This window comes from Ixodes scapularis, unplaced genomic scaffold, assembly GCF_016920785.2.
Source record: "Ixodes scapularis isolate PalLabHiFi unplaced genomic scaffold, ASM1692078v2 PGA_scaffold2__306_contigs__length_199485367, whole genome shotgun sequence".
Lineage (NCBI taxonomy): Eukaryota > Metazoa > Arthropoda > Arachnida > Ixodida > Ixodidae > Ixodes > Ixodes scapularis.
The window spans coordinates 125,700,558-125,721,572 of record NW_024609857.1 but is presented as its reverse complement, the minus strand read 5'-3'; the positions used below and the strand labels follow the sequence as shown (position 1 = coordinate 125,721,572).

At 43.8% G+C, this 21,015-nt stretch overlaps 1 protein-coding gene across 1 annotated transcript in view; it reads left to right on the top strand.

The window, feature by feature from the left end:
* Positions 1-988: 988 nt before the first annotated feature.
* LOC8054003 (calcipressin-2) overlaps positions 989-21,015 on the top strand; it is a 29,677-nt gene continuing 9,650 nt past the window's right edge. The window contains exons 1-2 of the mRNA XM_029966503.4: positions 989-1,278; positions 16,288-16,461. Of these exons, the coding sequence (XP_029822363.2) occupies positions 1,111-1,278; positions 16,288-16,461 (342 nt within the window). The 5' untranslated portion in view covers positions 989-1,110. The remainder of the gene's footprint in view (positions 1,279-16,287; positions 16,462-21,015) is intronic.

Here is a 21,015-nt window from a genome sequence, read left to right as displayed (position 1 = left end):
TCGCCAGAGAGATCTACGGTCACGTTGGCCACAACTAGGGGTGTCGCGAACCGGCCGCGGTTCGAGTTCGACCAGGTTCGACTTTTTCGAACTTTTAGTGGAAAGTTCGTCGAACCTTGTATTGAGGTTCGACTCGTGTGCGCATGCGCGACAGGCTGGCCAGTTGGCTCCGGATTGGATGGTAATGGCTAAGAGATGAATTAAGTGCAGCGCTGATCAACTATTTCAGTCAATACAGTACTAAAATTTAAGTTATTAACTTCTTCAGTGAATAGAATTAGTTTCTTTTAATTGCAGTTGTTCACACAATAAAATAACCTTTTGCATAAAAAAATAAATTCTCCAAACCTAGACATGCTTGTATCAAGGTCTGGCCACACTGTCCACAAAGTCGAACCGGTCGAAAGGTCGAAACTGGTGAATAGTTCGAAGGTTCGTCGAACCGGTTAGACCCAGTCGAACCCCGAAAGTTCGACCAAAAAATCTGGTTCGACAAAAGTTCGCGACACCCCTAGCCACAACATCGTTTAAACTTTTTACGACTAGGCTTCACCAACATTGCAACGTGCCCCTTCCTAATGTGTACGGGCGGCAACGCATACATAAACTCTTTTTTTTTCCGTTTCTTTTGCTTCGTCACTTGTTGCCCCAACATCGCCCACGAAATTCATAGGTTACCATTTCCTGGTTTCCCTGCTCCTTATCACCACAGAATAAGGGAACAGACAAACAACCCAGCTAATGAATTGGTTGAACAAGAGATCTGTGCACCTGAAATCACAAAATTAAAGCGTAGCAGCTGCCCTCCTGCCTTCAATAACAATCTAAAAAAAAGAAGAGGAAGAAACAAAAAAAAAAAAGAAAAGACAACGTCGGAGAACGGATTTAGGAACACGCTGGCTAGGTGGCGCGGGCTGTCGCCCAAGTTTAAAACATTTGTTTTCGTCTGGCTATTTCTCTAGTTTGCCAGTTAAGCTTTCATACATCTAGCCACTTGCCGTTTTCATCATGGTGATTGTAGACGATACATAACCGATCGTCGGGGCTAACTCTCAAATACAGTAACAGCTCTTTTAATTTCGCTTGTAGCTAGGAGCTTTTCGAAAAAGAATGAAAACACGGCAGATCGAATCGGACAACATGGAGGACTCCCTGGAAAGCAACCCGCTAGAAGAATCGGACGACTTCTTCGAAGACGTCGACGACACTTCGGACCTCCCGATGTCGCTCATCGTCACCAATGTGGACATCTCTGTCTACACAGATTCCGAACAACGAGTGAGTACGCCGACCTTCGCACCCGTAGGACTCCGCCAACCCTCCGACATCCACACACCTCGCTGTCAACGACAATGACTCCGACAAGGAGGCACGAGCGCGCGCAACCCGGGTCTCTTTCTGTTCGGGCTCCGTCGATTTATCGATGGTCCCATTTTTACTTACGCGAGGCTTCGATCGCCCACGAGTTATGGTTATTGAATAGCGAGTAATTTATTTTTTCGTTTTATTTTTTTTTATTTGGATTGTTTGCTCGGTGCGCGCTTAATTCATGGCGTAATATTGGTACGCACGCGTGCGGGGGAAAATCGCGTCGTTGAAATGGTGCTTGTTGCGAAAGTGCGACGGGTTGGCGTTGGCTCTGCATTTATTTATTGGAGCCGCCGCGCGTGTTCGTAGAAATGGGTGCGCTTCTTCTCGCGGACGTCTAAAAGTAGCGGTGGAAACTCGTCGTCGGGCTGGATGGGTGACAGGCCCGCTAAGCTACGCGGCCTCACTTCGTTGACGGAGGCGGGCATAAGCGACTCGAGGAAGTAAAGTAAAAAATGAAAGGCGACTTCGGTGGGGTTTTTCCGCCGTTTCCTACTCTGTGTAACATTTTAGCTACTTTGTTTTGATTTTCTCGTTGACTTCAAACAAATTTGTCAAAAAAAAAAAAAAAGACGAATTAAGGTACACGAATGAAATACAATCGCGAATAATTTATCGCACGAATCGAAAAGTATTATTTATATACAAACACGGAAGGGGTCAGCCTGCCTTCAGAGCTGATTTGCTACTTCGTAAAAAAGAGCTGGGAGGGGTAGGGTTGGGGACGAGGTAGAATAAAATGTATGAAAGCTAAGGGGGCAGAAATGTTGTACAAAACAAAACAAAGATTAATGCGCACCATTTCATCAAAGTTTAGGGTATTCTGAATAAGTGAGTATTAGTAATGTTAATGATTTTAATTTAACTTTGCACAGCACTGAACCGTCAATCCAATTCACACGTGAAGTAGAACAGAACAGTGCACTGCCTTTCCTATACTCTGTTTCACCTTGTGTTGTACCGCAGGAAAGGCTACAAGCGCGAGCTCCTTTCTCTAGGGCACATCTCGGTGGCACAAGCTCTCGTGCACTAAGGGCAGCTGCCAACGTTGTGAGCTCGCGGTTCTAGCCTTCGCTGCGGTACAACATAAGGTGAAACGGAGTATAGATGTTAATGTATGTCGAAACAGCACCTGATATATAAAAAGAACTGTGTACCGCAAGGCTTGTGACAGAAGTAGGTTCTTAAACTTCATCTTGCATCACCCGGTTGAGCACAAAAGAGAAGTCGCAAAAACCCTGCCATATTGGCCTGAACACATTTCTTCCAATCCTGGACCATGCACATCTGAAGACGCAGGTATTGTCGACTCGATGGTGAAGCAGGGTTATCCTAGACGTTTTATCGACAACACACGTCAGCAGATGGGACAAGGGAGACGTCGAAATAAAAATCACCTTAGAGCGGGGTTAGTAACAATTTCATATATTAAAGGTGTTTCTGAGTCTATCCGCAGAACACTCGCCCCTTTAGACATCCAAACAGCTTTCAAACCTCATCTTGAGCTACATGACCTTGTTTCCAAACCAAAAGACAAACCCCCCCCCCCCCCCCCCCCCCCCCCACTGTCATAGTGTGGTGTTGCGTATAAATTTAAGTCTAGATTGCGACGCATCGTATCTTGGGGAGACCAGCTGTAAACATTGCACCTTTATTAAGGAACACAGGCAGGACACGGCGAAGGCCACACATGCCACGAGGACAAAGACGGGAGCTGGTTGACCATTGTTGGACAACGGGTCATAGTTATGACTGAGAATGCATCAACCTTGATGCGCGAAACGCGGTGGGGTCCACAAAGGTACTTGGAGTCGCGGTGCATCTGGAGTTATTCATCGGCTTGTTACTCCAACTTTAAATAGGATTTCTGATTGTTGTGTCTTTCATTCCTGCCAATTTGGCATCACTGATTATGTCTCCTGTATGGGGGATGAAAAGTCTGATTAAATTGTTATGTTTGTTGTGTAAAGTCAAAGTACTTTCTGTCATCAATATGAGTCAAGGCTTCTGGATCATTTTGCAGTAACATAATTGACGAGTTTTTTTTGTGGCTAAAGTGAGATTACTGAGTTTCTATTTTATTCTTTGTGTTACCACGTGGTGATGTCACAACAGTGCAATGCTGGCGGTGGCGGATGCAGCAGATGCCTGTTCTGCCATAGTCCGCTCTGCAATCTGCAGTCGACAAAACTTCCAACTGCCATGGTCTGAGATGCCATGACACCTCCATCCTTGTCTTCTTCGCTGGTACTTGTACCAACAATGACTAGGTTTGCAATAACCTGTAGCATTGCCTAGCAGCTCTTTCGACATAGCTTGTTGCCGTTTGAGGGGATTGCAACAGATGCAGGTTTTGAGTGCCAAGCACTGCAGTCTCGGACAGATTTTGTGCACCATAGTTCCGAGGTGCTGTTAATATTTTTTTTTACAATCTTGCTTTAAACGTAGTCACAAACAAACGAAAGCTTCAGCTGTTGTGGGTAACTTTAGTTCCGTGTCGTCGTCGAGGGGAAGCTCTCATGTCAAACAGACATTCTCACCTGGTCCACCACATGGGCAAGCACCGCACAAGCTCTTTCTGCGTCACAGACTGCTGTGTCAAGCTGCATCTGCTGTGCTGTGGTTTTTACCAGTATTTCATGCACAGACAAGGACATTTCCCTTGTGTCCTGTTGCTGACATGTTAATAAGGCAGATTGTGGTAGTGTAGCAGTTTGCAAACTGTGGTCCGCAGACACCCGGGGATCCTCGAGAGCATTCATGGAGGTCCGTGCCAACCGCTCTAGATAAAAAGCCCCCCCCCATGCAATCGCACAAGACTTCTGAGCCAGAATGCATTGGGGGTCCGTGGCAGCCAAAAGTTTGAGAACCGCTGTTGTTGTGTATATATGCAAAAATGCTGAGACACATGTCTGTGTGTATCAAAGTGCAAATTAAATATGTCACAATCCATTTGTGCTTACATAAGAGTGCAGTGCTCTCAACATTTGTGGGATTATGTGGCTTGAAATTTTTTTTAGAATGACAAGCTGAATAAGTTGTAGTATGGGTTCATCAAGGTACAGGATTTTTTTAACTTTCCAGGGAAAAGTCGACAAGTATCTCACAAAAGCTGACTAGCCGTCCGTGCTTGTATGGACACAGTGGGTGGGATATTTGGAGGTAGCACAGCAGCACCGGAGCAGCTGCTAGCAGGGTTCCAAACACCAACAGGTATTCAATGCAAGGACTCAAGATGTCCCTACATTTGATTAAATTGAGTGGAGGGACATCTCGGGGTTCCGAAGCATTGTTTGGCTGCGCTTAAACAAAGCTTCGGGACTGTGAGATATCCCTCGGGAAATTTGGTCCAACATTGTCATTGTGACAAGGTAATCCCATATGGGAGGGAAGGGTCGCCCCAATCCCTTACCAACAGAGCCTGCAGGCATATTGATAACCTATTTATTTATTTATGTATGTACTTATTGTGAACAGTGCAACACTGTTAGCAAGAACATGCTGTTGCCAATGTTTCTCATTTTTTGCTTAACTCCTTGGCTACTAATCGTGAGTGGCACTCGTGCTGTTCATAATAGACCAAAAAGTCTAACTAATGTTTTGATTTCTGAGCCTGTTTTGTGCACTCTCCGGCAGATGGCAGCGCTACCACTATTACTCTGTCCCTTTCAGGGTATTTTGTTTTTGTGTCAAATCAAATTTTTACTAAGGAGTGTTCTTTTGTCCCAGAAAACAGCATTTGACATCTGCACATGCAGGAACAGGCAACATGACCTTATTGCGGAAGTTTTCTTTAGCTGATGAAGAAATGCAGGAACTTTTATTTGAATGTGATGAGTTCTCTACCATTTATGATGATTAGTGGTGCCACCTCTGTGATGACTCGGAAACATTATTTCAAACGTGTAATTTGCACAGAAATTGAAGGGAACATTCGCTTGGCATCCAGCTGCTGTTTGTTGCTCTTCCCTTTCCTGAATGTTTCCAACAGTACCACGCAATGAAGAGCTACTGAATGGGCATGTCAGATGGCCAGGGGTCAATTGCGAGAGCATGAAACAACACCTGGAGGCCGAGTAAATATTTCCCTTAATTTTCGTGCAAATTGCGTAATATTTTTTAATATAATTTTTTGGTATGTTTCATGGAAAACGAATCAATTGATATGCAACGAGTTAAAATTGAATGGCCACCATTAAGACTATTACAATGACAGAAAATCCTCATTCAGGGCAGCAGCTTAAGCAGTGAAGTTTGGTGCCCATCAAAATTGACCGAATAAAATGCGGTGAAGTGCTTATACTATGTTTGCGCCAGCAGTTTCATATGGTGTACATATGCTCAAGTGCCAAAGCATTGTAGAGGCCAATCTGATTTCACTCGTTCCATACTAGACTCAACAAAAAAAAGAAAAAGAGCTCTTGTTCTTAGTACAGAATTTAATGAAAAGGCCTGCCAAGCTTGCCCACAATGAGCTATATCACAGTGGTGGTGTGTGAAATGCATAAGCATACCATATGTTAGAAGAAAAAAAAAAATTGGAGTGTGTGTATGTTCATACAGCTTAGAACTTAGTCTGCCTCAACGGGCAACTTGTCTCCCAGCTTTTGCCAGTGCAATTTAGCCAGTGCAGCAATTTAGCCAGTGCAGTACAACCGCTAGCCTGGGGTCTTTAACATGCATTACGCAGTAGTGATACATGACCACACGTTGGTACGGTGCTCATCTAGGTCGAAGCGGGCAGGGGTGGCGATTGAACCCAGGATTCCTGGGTTCTGCAGCGCGAGCTTTCGCTCCACGTGCTCCGAGCTGGTGTGCGCTAGCCCACAGAATAGATTAAGCCAGTGATACTTGCTTATGACTCGTATGTTACCACTTTAACACAAGTCAGTCTCTATAGCAGCCAATAACAAGCTTTCCATCTACCCAGAATGTGCTTAGCTGGGATCATCCAACCAACATTTCAGGTTTTGCCATCATTGCAAATATCACAAAAGCATATGCTCTAAAATGAATTGCTGGGTATACATTGAGTACATGGTACGGCAAGTTGAGCTGGCCCAGCCATGTTCAGGCTTGGCTGCTCAAAAGCCATATAGGGAGCCCCGGCTCTGTAAAACTATTAAAAAAGAGGATGTAATAAACTTTCTCATTTTATATTGTCGCAATGTGACAGTCAGTTTCATAGCTTAGCATTCTGGAAGGGGTAAAATGCCCGTGGCATTTTGCTAAGTATGATGGTTATCTTCATGTTTATACAGATGGCGCCAAGACTTCATCTTTCGTTGGTTGCGCTGTATACTCTGAAAGCTTCTACAAAGTTCAACGACTTGATTGTATTGCCAGCATTCTTACTGCGGAGCTCTATGCGGTATCAATGGCGGTTGAATATATTATCAATAAGAAAATACTGAGGGCGGTCCTGTTTGTCGACTCTCAAAGTGTGATTCTTGCAGTTTGCTCTCTTAAAGATACTAAAAATATGCTTGTACAACAAATTAGGTATAAACTTAACTCTGCTTTGCTTGGGGGTCAAAATATAAAATTTTGTTGGGTACCCAGTCACATTGGCATTCAAGGCAATGAAGAAGCCGACAAGCTTGCAGGATCTGCCGGGAACCTTCCACAATCGCTCTCCTGTTTACCCTATCAAGATATCAAGCCCCTTGGTGAAGTCCTCGATTCTTCATTCTTGGCAATTGAAATGGGACATGGAGTGCGATAACCAGCTTCATGTTACCAAACCGGCTTTGGGAGTTTGGGAAAGCTCTTCATGCAAGAGCCGACGTCATGAAACGTTGTGCCGTCTGAAAATAGGACACTCTTTTATAACCCATAGGCATCTGCTTTCAGGAAAAGATCCACCAGTCTGCGATCAGTGTGGTGATAGGCTCACTGTTTTGCATATCTTGTGGTTGTGCCCCGGCCTTGAGCCTAAGCGCCGCATTCATTTCCCTGAATTTTTTCAACATCATATCCCATTTCATCCTGCTTTCCTTCTGGGAGAGAATCCTCTGGTCTCTTTTGAACGAGTAATAGAATTTCTTGGTAGTGTTGGCCTTTTACACCGATTTTAGCTTCTTGGTTATCCGTTTGTAAAACCCGTTTTATACTACAATGAAGCCTAAAATTAGTTTGGCGCAGATGGCCTCGTAGCTATTGCGCCATAAACTCCCAAAATCTCTCTCTCCCGTGGCATTTTGCAATGCCCGTGGCATGTTGCAATGTCCGTGGAATTTTGCCTTTTTCATGTGGCACTAAACTGGACCAGTTCATATTGCTGCCAATTGTACCTGGGGCCATGCATAAGCTTCCAACAGCAAGAAATCGGTTTTTCGTGTGCCTTTACGTCTGCATCTACAAGTTTAAAAGGTTACAAGGTTATGTACAGTTGCAGGCTGCTTAAAGCCTTTCTAATATCTTCTGACCTGTCCTGGTTTTCAGGCAATTCACCAGGCTCACGAAAGCATGTTTCCCTCGTTATAACTCGTCTTGTTTGAACAATATTGATTTTTATGAAATTTCTGTCAAGTCCAGAAAGTTGAGACTACTAACTGGTCTTTTTGTGTTGTTTGTTATGTGAAAGCCCCTCATATAAGTGGGAAAGCAGTTTGGTTAGAAATGCACATTTGATATATTATGAATGTTGGGGAATCATTTTGAGCAGTGTTCAGCCAAAGTCCAGAAATCGTTTTTCATCCCCCTTTTTAATCGAGTTGCGAGGGGTGGGCCACATTTTAAATTGATTGTAGTCTATTCAGAAAAAAGCGAATCCATATCTTCGTTTCACTCATGCCCAAGTGTCTCTTCTTTTGCATCCACCATCAGCAGTGTGTGTTGCAAAGCGGCTCGTCTGGAAAATTGGATATTGGACGATTGCGTACGTACATGAGAGCTGAGGTCTTTGTCGGCCTTCGTCAGGGCGTAGCTTTCCACGGCAAGATCCAGTGAAGTTGAGGCCTTGGTCTAGGGTGTCGCACTGATCGGGGATACGAGAGCGATGGCACACTGCGGCGTCGCTAAGGGAAGCACACGGCCGAAAGGGTGCTCGGTCAGCACAAATGTTGGCAGCTCTGCGGAGATGCCTTATGCGCAGAAGTTTACGGCAGTAATACGTGCTGTGTCGACGTCTGGAATTTGCGAGCTTACGAGCGTCGTGCCTTTAGGTCTCGCGTTTTTGCGCAATCAGTGATTGGAGGCTCTCTGGTTTGCAGCTTTGGACGTAAGGCACTGTAGTCAACTATTTTGGGTAAACAAAAATAAAACAGGAGTTCTTTGTTTCCCTCAGATTTAATGGGGGCAAGGACTTGTTTTTTGCTCCTCATTAAATCTGAAAAACAAAAGAAATCAAACTCTTTTTCACGTGTTTCGCCCCGTTTAAGACGTGAAAAATGCTTGGGCTTACTTGCAGTGCTTGGTTGGTAAAAATGGTTATGTCAATCTTTGTGTTTACCTGAAAGATTCCCAGGGAAGATACCATGAATGTCATTGGTATATGATGGAACTGCACTTATATTGCTAGGATTAGGGTCTTGAGCTTCCAGGTTAATTGGAAAAAATAATAAAGTAATATATTCTTGTTCTTGAAAGTCAAAGGAGAATGTTAAGTTTCTTGTGTAATGGAACCCATTTGATAATTCCCATTAGGTTCCAATTTTAGTTTTTTCATTGGTACCATTAGGGTTTTGGGACAACCAATTGGTCACTGCCAATTGGAACTCATTCAGGTTCCAACTGGGTACTCGCTTAAAATTGTACCTAGCTACAGGTACAGTTACTTCAAAGATTCTTTATTTATTTTCCCCAAATTTGTCAGAATATATTGGAAGTAAAGCTTCTTATACTAAGGGTTACAGGTGTTGCAAACTTTTGTCGAACCTCGATTTTGACGTCGAACCTCTAGATCGCCGAACCTTAGAACTTTTACTAAACTTAGCAGAAGTTCGATTGATGGACAGTGTTGTCTGACTTCTACACAAATATATCGAATTTTAAGAAAAAAAATAATTAAAAAAGTAGTTTATTTCATATTTTATAAAATGGTTACCAATGTTTACACAATATAAAGTGAAAATATGTACTTTAATGCTTTTGTTAGTTAGCACTGTGAACCAGTGATGGTCAATACACCCAACAAGTATTGCATTTTACCTCCCCCAGGGGGAGTCAACTGGTTGTTTTCATTTTCGCACATACGCACAAAAGTCAAACTTAGTCGAACCTTTGTCAAACATCACGTTGAAAGTTTTGAAAAAGTTAAACTTGGTTGAACTCGAACCTGGGCAGGTTAGCGGCATCCCTACTAAGGATACACACAAAAACAAGTTTGATAAATGTGCTTTATTGGTGTCATTGCGATGTCCACATCGGAGTTGAGTCCTCACGTGCCTTATCCCCATGCTCCAATTGGTTCACCAAGGCCACAGCTTCCGCTGTTTACCATGTCATGCCGAAACAGCCAAAACTCGCTTGTTGATGTTCTTGTCCTCAGAGCCAGTGCTGACGTCGACGGGCCCAGAAGACGTCGGCTGCATGAAGGAATTCATGAGCCGAGTGCATATGCATCTAGCCTTCGCGACCACAAACAAAAAAATTTCAAACTTCCTCTTTTTTTTTGTTAGTTAAAAGAAAAATGACTTTTTTTTTTCTTTCTAAACTTTTTTAGTTTTGATAACTGCAAAATTTGAGTCCAATTTATTGAGTGGAAACTGTATTATATATGGCGATGTTACATTGCTCTACGATTATAAGTATAATTTAATTTTAGTTATATTTTATATTGTATTTATGGCAGAAGAGAGCCACCACCAGTACAAGATACAGGCAACAGAAATTGCACACATCTTCCAAGTCATTTCTTCCCTTGTATAGCTCTCAGAGGAGCTTCAAACATGTAATGAAGTCGATTTCGGTTTGAGATGAAGGAAGCAGGTCACTGCTTTCCCTAAACGGAGTTTCGAAGCGATTCGATAAATTGGTGTCCCTAGAACGGCATCGCTAATCCACCGTTCGCTCGAATGAACACCGCCATTCGCTAAGGTGTCGTTCGATGAAACATCATGGGATTGGGCTTCGTTCACTAAAACATTGTTCGATCAAGTCGGTGCCTCCCAGGTCGTACCCATCTCAACGTTAACCACGGCACATGGTAATGTGTTATACTTCAAGAGTTATATTTTCTACCATTTTGACGAAGTGAATGGAAAAGCACCTGTAAAAAGTAACTTCACTTAATTACAAGTTACTGGAAAATGATCTTAAGATACAACTACAGATACTGAGAAATGAAAGTACCTAGGTTTGTACCTCAGGTACAACAAAAGCACCTACATTCCGATTTCCAGTTACTTGTACCTAGGTACTTTACAACCCTGGTTGGAACCCACTAAAACCAAATAGATCCAATAGAAACCAGTTGAAATTCCAATTGGATCTAATCGGAGTTTTTAGCTGGGAAATTCTTGGATGAACTGCAACACCCCCTGGGCAGGCATAAGAGCTACAACTCACTTATTGCATTTTTTCTCTCTGCATAATGTCCCATACTCTGCATGTTTTGATTGAATGTTTGGTTTTCTTTAACTAAAGTTTTGACCAATTATTTGATAAAAAAAATTTCCAAAATGCCTTCCTATTTTTTTTTTTAAGAAATCCTGGGTAGATTATTTAAAGGGGCCCTGCAAGCACTTTTTTTACTGTTTTCTTAATTTACACCGAACCTGAGCGCACTGAATGTAGTAACCTAATGAAACTTTTCTTTTCTCGAATTTCGCTTTAGTTTAAAAGTTATAGGCAAACTAAAATTATCAAAACAAGCAAAAAATAACCTCTTTCATGACGTCGTTGGTGCTTGAGTGGCCGTGAACTAGACGAGGGGATAGTGAGCTCAGCAAATGCTCACGGCTGCCGCGCTTCGTGTCGGTCGACGGCTCGATAGGGCGCCACTAATGCATGTTCTGGATAGGCTGCATGAAGTGGGCAACATGGGCGGCTCGCATTGCATTTGCTGCGCGATTAAACACTAATTCGGCATGACACTTCATTGGCCATGAACGACAGCAAACACGGGGTAAAGATCAGTCCAAAACGGGAGCCACTTTGAGCTGACGTACCACCAAAAGGCAAAACCTCAAGCCAAAGCTGCTCGCCGAAGGCCTTAGGAACGCTCGATACCGGTCGGATCCTCCAGTCCGTACGACCGCAGCGGCGACGCTGCGGTCGTACAGACTGATCCCACTATGCCTTTCTAGTATGCGCCGACCTTTCCATCGCTTGGTGGCAGGTATGTCGATGGGTCATTTCTTGTTTCCGTACTTTCTAAGCTGCATTTGTTTCTTTTCTGATCTAAAATAATGAACAAAAACTGCTTTTATAAATAATTGAAACGGATCACGCCACTTATATTTTGTATTTCGACAAAAAAGAAGTTTTAAGCGGCTCTGACCACTAGTGAGCCCAGGACCTAAGATGTCACATATCGCACACTTTAGGCACCGCGGGTCGCCTCCGTAAGTGGAGGTTTCCGCGTCATCCAGTTAAAATATGACGCACTGATATTGAGTTACTCTCTCCGTGTCCGCTGGCTTGCCCGAACCCCGAGGGACATGGAAACCGCAAAAAAGGTAGACGCTTAAATATGATTGCAGGGCCCCTTTAAGGTGAATTCAGGAACAATTTGTACTTCCATTTGTTCCTTTTTTCTGGTACACTTGAGTGCATGAAGTTGTATCCCTCGGAGAGAAATAGGAAAAAAATTGCATACATATGTAGAATATGTATGCAATTTTTTTAGTTAGGTTTTACTGAAACTTTGGGGAAATTGTCTTTATGGCCACAGAAGCTTAATAGAAGCGAAAAGTTGGAAGATTGGATGTCTGGTGCCAGAAACGCAAGGTTGGGAATTTTCTTCTCTCTGGATCGTCAATCGGCGCCAACTCTGCAAAACAGGGCACTGGTATGCACAAAGGTGAACCTTGCATGTCGAGCAGGTGATTTTCAACCTCTTGTAATTTTTCTCTCTCGAGCAATACCTGCATCTTTTGTAGGTTTTCCGAACTTGGTGAAATGTACGTTGGCTGAAAAGCGCACTTCGTAAGGTACGCCGAGGTCTTTTACACCGATCGCTGCTAGGGGCTGTTCCCACCACTGGATATGACGTCCGTTGTTGACGTTGGGGATGTAGTTGGCATAGAAGGGCATAGGGTGTTTGTCATTGACTTTGCCAAATCCTCGAAGAAGATTGCCCACTGCCTACAGGAATCGAACCTGGTTCCGCTGATTGCGAAGCGGAGGCATTGCCACAGAGCTACGCCACAACATTAACCACCTGCTTTGTACCTAGGGTTTCTGTAGTACCCAATGCCCACTGCACGTGCTCTCTGGAAAAAAATTAATAAATATCCGATAGCATAATGTAATTGTAGCGCTATCAGTGCCAAGAGCTTGTGCCAGGAGATGCGCTGCAAAACAAGAAACAAAGGTGTTCGGAACAAAATGGTCAGGTGTCCATTTTCTTCTTAACGCCTTTGCATGAACGCATCACCAACGCCCAACGACTTTACTGTGACGTATGGCAGCTATCACTGACTAGTGCGGAGTAATGAAGGACTGCCTAATTGTTTTGAGTCTTCCCAGCCCTTCATCTTGATTACTTTAGCGCACAGGTTGGTTTGCTCTGCAATCATGTTTGCTATTTTACCAAACCGTGTGTCAAGTCATCACTTGTGTGAGAGTTAAGCGCCGTTCGCACACTCGCAACCGAGTATGACCGGGGGAGACAAGACCGGTTTTTAAGCCTTTTGCGACTTCTTAGGACCAGATGCGCTGCTGCAGAGTAGGTTGAACGCCGTCATAAGACGCTTAAAAACCGGTCTTGTATTTCGGTCGTATTCGGTTGCAATTGTGTGGACAGCGCTTTAGAACAACCTTGGATGAAGCGGGGGATCTCGAACAAAAATCTAGAGAATGTTCTTTTCATGTAACATTAACTTTTTTTTTTTTTTAACAGACGCATTAAAAGTGTTGTTGTTTTGGTGAGTGTCAGCATATTAGCGCACACTGGAGTTGCCACCTTAGTCGACATTGACAGATGAGTCGATATCATATCTGGCAGGTTTCAGATCTGTGTCTTCTCGAGAAACCTTTGAGTGTGTGACTGCACTGCATTGATATTGTCATCTTTCTTGTTGTCTCATGAGTGTTCTATCTCATCTGGAAGATCAAAGTACATATCCAAGGCCTCTTCCAAAGAAAAAGACTTTGCCACTTGGAAAGAAACAAAAAAATATATAATAATCTTCTCCAAATACCCATAGGGAATAATGTTCCCACCATGTGAGGGGCCTTTCGCTCCTGTAACTTTGCTCAGAAATTATAAGTATGATTATCACTGAATAAAATGATTGTTTAATGCACGTAGTATACACTAAATGCGATCTACATTTTCTTATCAATGTTTTTCTTTCGTTCCTTCATTATCTTCCTGCTTTTCGGAGCTCCCACAAGAAGGGCGTCGTATTGAAAAACTTTAGTCTTGTCAACAAAAGTTTTGCAAGTCCTTTGTGGCATGTACAGAAACTTTTGGAAACATTTTTATTATATTTAGTTGAGGCATGGGTAGATGTCATCACAATAATAAGAGGGAATTTATTTCCCTTTGGGACCTGCAGGTGTTTTAAGGAAGTGAGAAATATATTCCCTTCGGACATTTAGGGGTTAACAGAAATATAGGATGGCACAAGTGGATCTGACGCTCTAAAACAAGACAGAAAAATCTGTGCCTGTGCGTAGAAAGTTTAAACTTCCATCGAACTGAGCAGGTCAGTTTTATCATGTGAAATTTCAAGGCTTAATCCTTTCCTGTAAAAAATGAGAGCAACACACTTGCCAAAGACAACGTTGGGCACGCTTGCAGACGATCGAGTTAGCGACACTATTAACTTGTGACACCATCTACGAACAGGTGAAGCGAACAGACATCATACTTTGTTTTCTGCTTGCTGCACCCATTGGGAGATGGCACCACAAGTTAATATTGTCGCTGGCTCAGTTGTCTGCAAACGCTCCCGCTGTTGACTTTGCAAAGTTTGTTGCTCTCATTTTTTACAGCAAGAGAACTAAGCCTTGAAATTTCTCACATTAAAGGGATACTACAACGAAATTTCGGTGCTCATTTTTTGGTCTATATGTGTTCAAAGGAGCAGCATCACATCAAACATACCAATATCTCGTTAAAAAAGTCACGAAAAGGAATTTTAAAACAAATTAAACGATTAGCAAAGAGCACCTGGTGGATGTCACTAACGCCTCGCTTGTAATACTTGTCTAGAAACCTTGATAGCTAGTGACGGAGGTTGTCTCGCCTCCGGTCACGACGAGAGAAGAGGGGCAGGAGGAACTCCCCTCTTCCCGAGAATGCCTTTTGTGTGTCGCAGAAGTCGCTATTGTCCCCCTACAAGATTACAGAAGATTATCCCGTCACTCAAAATTCGTACAAAAGCAGCCGCTTCGGTGGCTGGAACGACTAGGCCATCCTCTCGACGTCAGCCTCGCCGTAGCTTTGCTCATCCCGAAACGACTTACGTCACGATTGCGTTGGGTGTCACGTGGTCTCCGCTGGGCCTTCTTTGAGCGCTTGCCAGAGTGGGCCGTTTATAACGAAAAATACAACCACCAGGCTCAAAATACAAACGTGCGATTGTCATTTGCGGATATTGTGGATCATATTCAACCTATTTTTGAACACGACGGGAATATTTCAAATTTCGTTGAAGTATCCCTTTAAGACTGGCTTGCTCAGTGCACTTCTGGTGAAAGTTTGAGCTTTCTATGCGCAGGCGCCGATTTATCCGGCTCGGTTTGCAGCGTCCGATACCTATTCTGTATTTTATCTAGTTTTAACTGTTAAAAAGAAGAAAGAAAAAGCCACTTGATGCTGCTTTTTGCTGCAAATGCATACCTCTACGCAATTTAAACTCTGGAACTTTAGTAAGTAAAATTTCGGTCCCTCATCGAGACGGCACCGTCTCGATGAGGTGAACTAGTTTGATGAACTAAGATTCATATCTGCACATTCATGGTCAGTTACTTTCTATTTTATCAAAATGTGCTTTAAACATGCAGCATTGTTATTTACGCTGACAGTTGACTGTTGTAAGAATAATCTCCTGTAGCTTATGAACTTTGCACAAAACTTGCTTATTTTAAGCTGCTGTTGCTTCAGTAATAATCCGACTGCTCTGCTGAAATTAGCATCTTAGTTTGCAAAACACCTGAAAGTATGCCATAGTAGCGATGACCAAACTTAGCAGGAATTTAAGAGCTTATGAGTTCTTTTTCCGCCATTGGTTTCTTGTTTTGCAGACGTTTTCTATTATGAAGTTTTTATCTGTATGCTTGGCTCTCTTGCTCATTTAGATTAAAGATTATTGGATACAGGTATCCACACTGTCTGGATATTCACATGGATGACAGGGGCACAGCAGGATAATTTGATCCACAAGAAAGTTGAATAAAGATATCTTGCAAGGGTGGGAAAATGTTCCCCATATAAAAAACCTCCCCTTTTTTTTGCGAGTTAGTGGTTATTAACATTTGGCCATTTGACCATGTAATTCTTGACAGTTTCGGGCTTAGCTGTAATGCTGATAACCAGATGTCGATAGCCTCTAATCTTACAACTGACCGGCGCACTTTATTCTGCCAGCACGACGTGCTCACATAGTTGAAAGCCACACGCTTCTGTGGTTTAGTTGGCTTTGTCGACGATTGTATGTCCCCTGCGACTGCAAGCAGCATGGCTAATAAAGAATTTGACGATTATAGACGAGTCAAGCCGTGAGGCGGTATCGAAGACTGTTTCTATAAAAATCCTCCCCCTTGGGCGGAGAGTCTAATCTAATGCCCCTCCTTTCCCCGCAGACGCAGTTTGAAGAGCTGTTCCGGCGCTTCGACGGCGCTGCCAGCTTCCACTACCTGAAGAGCTTCCGGAGGGTCCGGGTAATCTTCGAGAACCCCGACGCAGCCGCACAGGCGCGCATCCAGTGCCATCAGATGAAGTTAGGGGAGAGCGTGCTCAACTGCTACTTCGCTCAGGTGGGAGGAACGAGGCCGTCTGGCACTGGTCCTCGACTCTTGGCCGTCTGTGCTTCGTCTCGCCTTAACACGAACTAACCGCAGAGGCTACAAGCGACACCCGTCTCGTTGGGTCCTGCCCCGGCTGCGCGAGCGCTTGTACAGCAGGGCAGAGCTGTATATTGAGAGAGTCTAGCCAGTAAGTGTGGCAACGAAGGTGCTGGAGAGGAGAAAAATGGAGGAGAGGGAGGAGAGCGCCAAAGGAGCGAGAGAGGATGGAGGGAGCAAAGAGGAGACGGTCGCCATTTCGACGCAACGCGCTTTCCTTACAGAGCACTGTTGAAGCTATGCGTCGTCTGCTACGGGCCGACTTTTTCGCCCGAATAAAAGTTTGCGGTCAGACGTCGAGAAAACTTGATTTGTTAGCTTTTAACCCACCGAGGAATAACAGGGTATCACTTTCTTGCCAGAGCCAGCTATATAAAAGGAAATAAATAACCGAAATTTAGATGCAGATTCTATTCATTCCACTGGGCGAATGAATGAAAATGACGGCCCTCGCCGCTCAGCTGGGAGCAGTCGGGAGTTCACACGCATGCACTCACACTTCGCACTCTGCGCTGCAGCTGATTGACTCACTCAGGAGGGGGGCGTTACGGCGGTGAGATCATAAACTGGCCAAACTCTCCCAATATGCGGTTCTGCAGCAAGGGCACCGGTCAAAACTAGCCGCTCGTGCTTTGTAGCGTTTGTGGTCGCTCGCTTTTACGTCGAGACAAAGAAAAACGGTGAAGGCAAAACCTTTTTGAGAGGCGATCCTCCTTTAGATAGCTTCCCACAGAGCGACCTTATTGGCTAACCCTGTTGTTTGCAATCCCTTACTATGCCTAAAAGTACAAATAGCATGACGCATACAGAGTAAAAGAAAACTGACGGACCACACCAAAGTTGTGTGTCAGTCTGCTTTTACTTGTGCTGTTTGTACTTTTAAGAATGAACTACCAACAAGGTCAAGCATCAACCTTACTCTGCATTCCTGGCAATCAACAGGGCAAGCTTCTGATTGACCAAACATTTCCAGTTGGCGATTGAGGGATCTCTGACTCCGGAAATAATTTCTTTTTTTTGCTCTTTGGCACTAGACACTAGCCAAAACGTTTTTGCTCCAGGGTCTTGTATTTGCTCGGCGAACAAAGCCATACCGACGCTCGAGGACTAGCATCCGTGCGGGAATGCAACATCTGGGCCTCTAAACTTGTCAAACACAAAGTTGAGGCCGAAGTTGACGGAGCATACCGATTGGCCTGTCACGACGATGACTTCACATTTTTTTCGCCAGCATCCAGTCGGCGCACTTTGCAAACTTTCGCCTCCAACTTTGTGTTTGACGAGTTTAGGGCCCTGGAATTTGGGGGGTGACGAGTAGTCTCTTCTTGTAGCGTTCAAAGTTTCTGTAATTATATCTATGCCTTTTTCGGTTTTTCAGCGCTGATAGAAGTTGAAGGAACTGATAGCATGGTGGTGGGAGTTCTGAAGTAAATGAAAGATTAAGCCCAGGCACATCTTTTAGTAGTGCTTGTGTCATCCCTTGCTTTTACGGTAAAATATTGAGTGTCCATCAACTCCAAAATACGTGCCCACCCCTCAATTTTGTGACGTTCGCAAAATCACTATCAAAAACATGTCTTTACGTATTGTTGACCTTAGGAGTGCCCATCCCCCAGTTTTACATGAGTATCTAAAAATTTTGACTTGGCGCTTGCTCGGCATCTTACGGTGTCTGTTTTTTCCTTAGTTTATTTCATACAAAATTATGTTTCATAAATTTTATTATTTTGGTAAAGGAACTATCACACCCAAAATCCATAACTTTTTTGTGTGTTTTTTAATAATCCAGAACAACTGGACAAACTGCAAACAACTTAATTTTTGCGGGCGTAATATTTTGCAAATTTTGCGAGGCATGGGTTCTTGGAACATTTTGCGATTTTGGGCTACATGTTATGTATTCGTTACCATGCGGTAATATATTTCTGTGGTAAATTTTTTTAAACATAGCTCAAGTCGCAAGACTTGTGAAAATTAGCTCGTCATAAAAACTAAGCTGTTTACACTAATCCCAGTAAAGGTTGTTTCGGAGTTCTTAACGATCGATGTTTCGTCGCCGGTTGTCACTCGTTGGAGAGCCTCGGGACGTCCAGCCATTCTGCTCGCTGTGACCTCGCTGGCAGACCACCAAGCCACTCGGACGTCACAAAGAATGAAGTTTATTGAATAGAATAAAATGAAGACTTTCAATTACGCAAAGGTGCAAAAGTAATGAAGTGCAGGACATCGACGAACCTATTGCTGGAGCATGGTTGGGAGGGTGATAACGTGAAGTCTGTCTCCCTCCGCTTCCGAATCCAGACTAACTCATCCCCACATGTAACAATCAAAGCCGACAGAAAAACACTTCCAGGAACGCACAAACAAAATCCGGTCGACAAGCGAAGGAACCATGGGGGGTCGTGGGGTCGTCTCCGAGAAACAGGATGCACTTCGCACTCTGGTCATAAACCACTCCGCTGCTCGCTGGGCTCCGGATGGCCCAGGCCATGGTGGCCCCCACCGACTGCCTGTAAAGAGTGGGTAACTCTAGACGCTGTGTGGCGAACGCCTCTGCTATTGGCGCATGTCAGTCCCACAGGAACCCTCTCTCGCCCTTCGGCATTCCGCCACTTACTATAATATGGGGGACATTTTAAGGAAAAATAAATGGGAGTTTACCTTCGCAACCTTAAAATCCCTACACTTTATCTTTAATGCCTGAAAACTAAAAATTAAAAAAAAAAAAAAAGATTTGTGCACAATTTGATGTTACCATACATGTGGCAAAAGATTGCACTTCTTGCTCTTAGATTGTAGGTGTTGTGTCATGGCGGCATGCACAAATGTAGCAGAGAGTTGATGGATGACTTCAGGTGCGATATCTCGCACACGCTGCACGAAAGACCGTTTCAGTGCTGTTTTGAAAGTGTTGCATCAAAAATTTTCAGAGGTAGAACGGGAGAAGGATATGAGGTTGGATAGCGATTCCCAAAGGGTTACTGCAGGGGTCGGACTCATAACTACGTAAATCCTAAATTAGTAGGAAGCATCATTTAACAGAATTAGTAATAAACCCTTTCCAAAAGTCTGCAACGACTCCTGTCCGCCATCGTTTGATCACATACTCTGAGCATGTATGGGACACGTGGGCTGCATCAGCGTTCGGCTAGGACTCGGATCCAATCACACGCTTTGTCTCCAAGCAGTGGCGACCACCAGTGTTGCTCGATGGACTTTTGAAAAGGGTCTATGGTGCAATTCTAAATCAGCGGTGTTGGTAATTGAAGATATGATGGCGGGAAGGAGATTCTAATCAATTGAGGTTTGGGATAAGGAGAAGGCGTAGATGTGCTGCTATGGGAGATTTTAACTTTCAGTTGACGATTGGTGCATGATGATATGTAAGATGGTTCTGAAAATGGTGCTTGGCGAGGTGTTCGGTTAGAGTGATAAATCTTGCATAACAAATATAGGCTAAATATCTTCTTTTTTTTTTTTACGAAGGGAGAGGCTAGGTAAGGATAAGGATGCTTTCATAGAGGTAATGCTGGTTGTGAGGTAATAGTTAGAAGTGTAAAACGAGCGGAGCGGTTTTCGATGGACTCTATTGGAGATGCAAGGGGGATATCAGGTTCCCAGATTGAAGCTGCATGTTCAAGTTTAGTATGAATTGAAGTTTTATAAATATGAAGTTATAATGAAATGGGGTCAAGAAAAAACGTTTCTTTCGATGTAACCCAATATTTTACTAATATTAGCGTCGTAGTCGACATGGGTTTTTCCGGTAAGATCATTAGTTACGTAAACACCGAGATATTTCTAGGAGGGCCCACCAAGGAGCATAGAATTATTGATGAAGCAAGAAAGGCAAGCTTTAAATTTTGCCGAGAGAGACTCGTTGATATATGAGATAACTATACTGCTAGAACCCATTGTGTGTTCCTATATTTTTGTTAAATTTGTTTCGAAAATGGCACTGTTTCGTGGACAAATTGATTCATATGCGGGACCCTCGGATCCACATTATTCGGAAAGGCTGCCATGTTTGTTGGGTCGGTGACGTCGTTCGCCCAACTCACGGCCTCCCCTTACACGCACTCACAGACTTGGCTTTTTCGGCGTCTCGCACTTCAGCTTCCTCTTTTACCTTCCATGTTTCGAACATGCAGTTTTGAGACAACGTCTACGGCATCACTCACTTTATCAGAGTCCTCTACACTGATTGCAACAGCGATGAGAGCGATTGTTATCAAAAGATGTTGGAAACTGGTCCTTTTGACTTCGACCCGCTGGCAACCAGCTCCAGCGATAACGACAAGATTGTCGCAGACATACTCACCGTCTGCAGCAATCTGGTGCATGCAGGGCGGTTGGTCATAGTGTAAGGAAACGAGAGCAAGAGTATATGGCGTTGGAGTTGCCGAGTAGCGTGCGACTGTACCAAGGCAAGGCGAGCATGAGGGCACCTGAATAAGAGAATGTTCA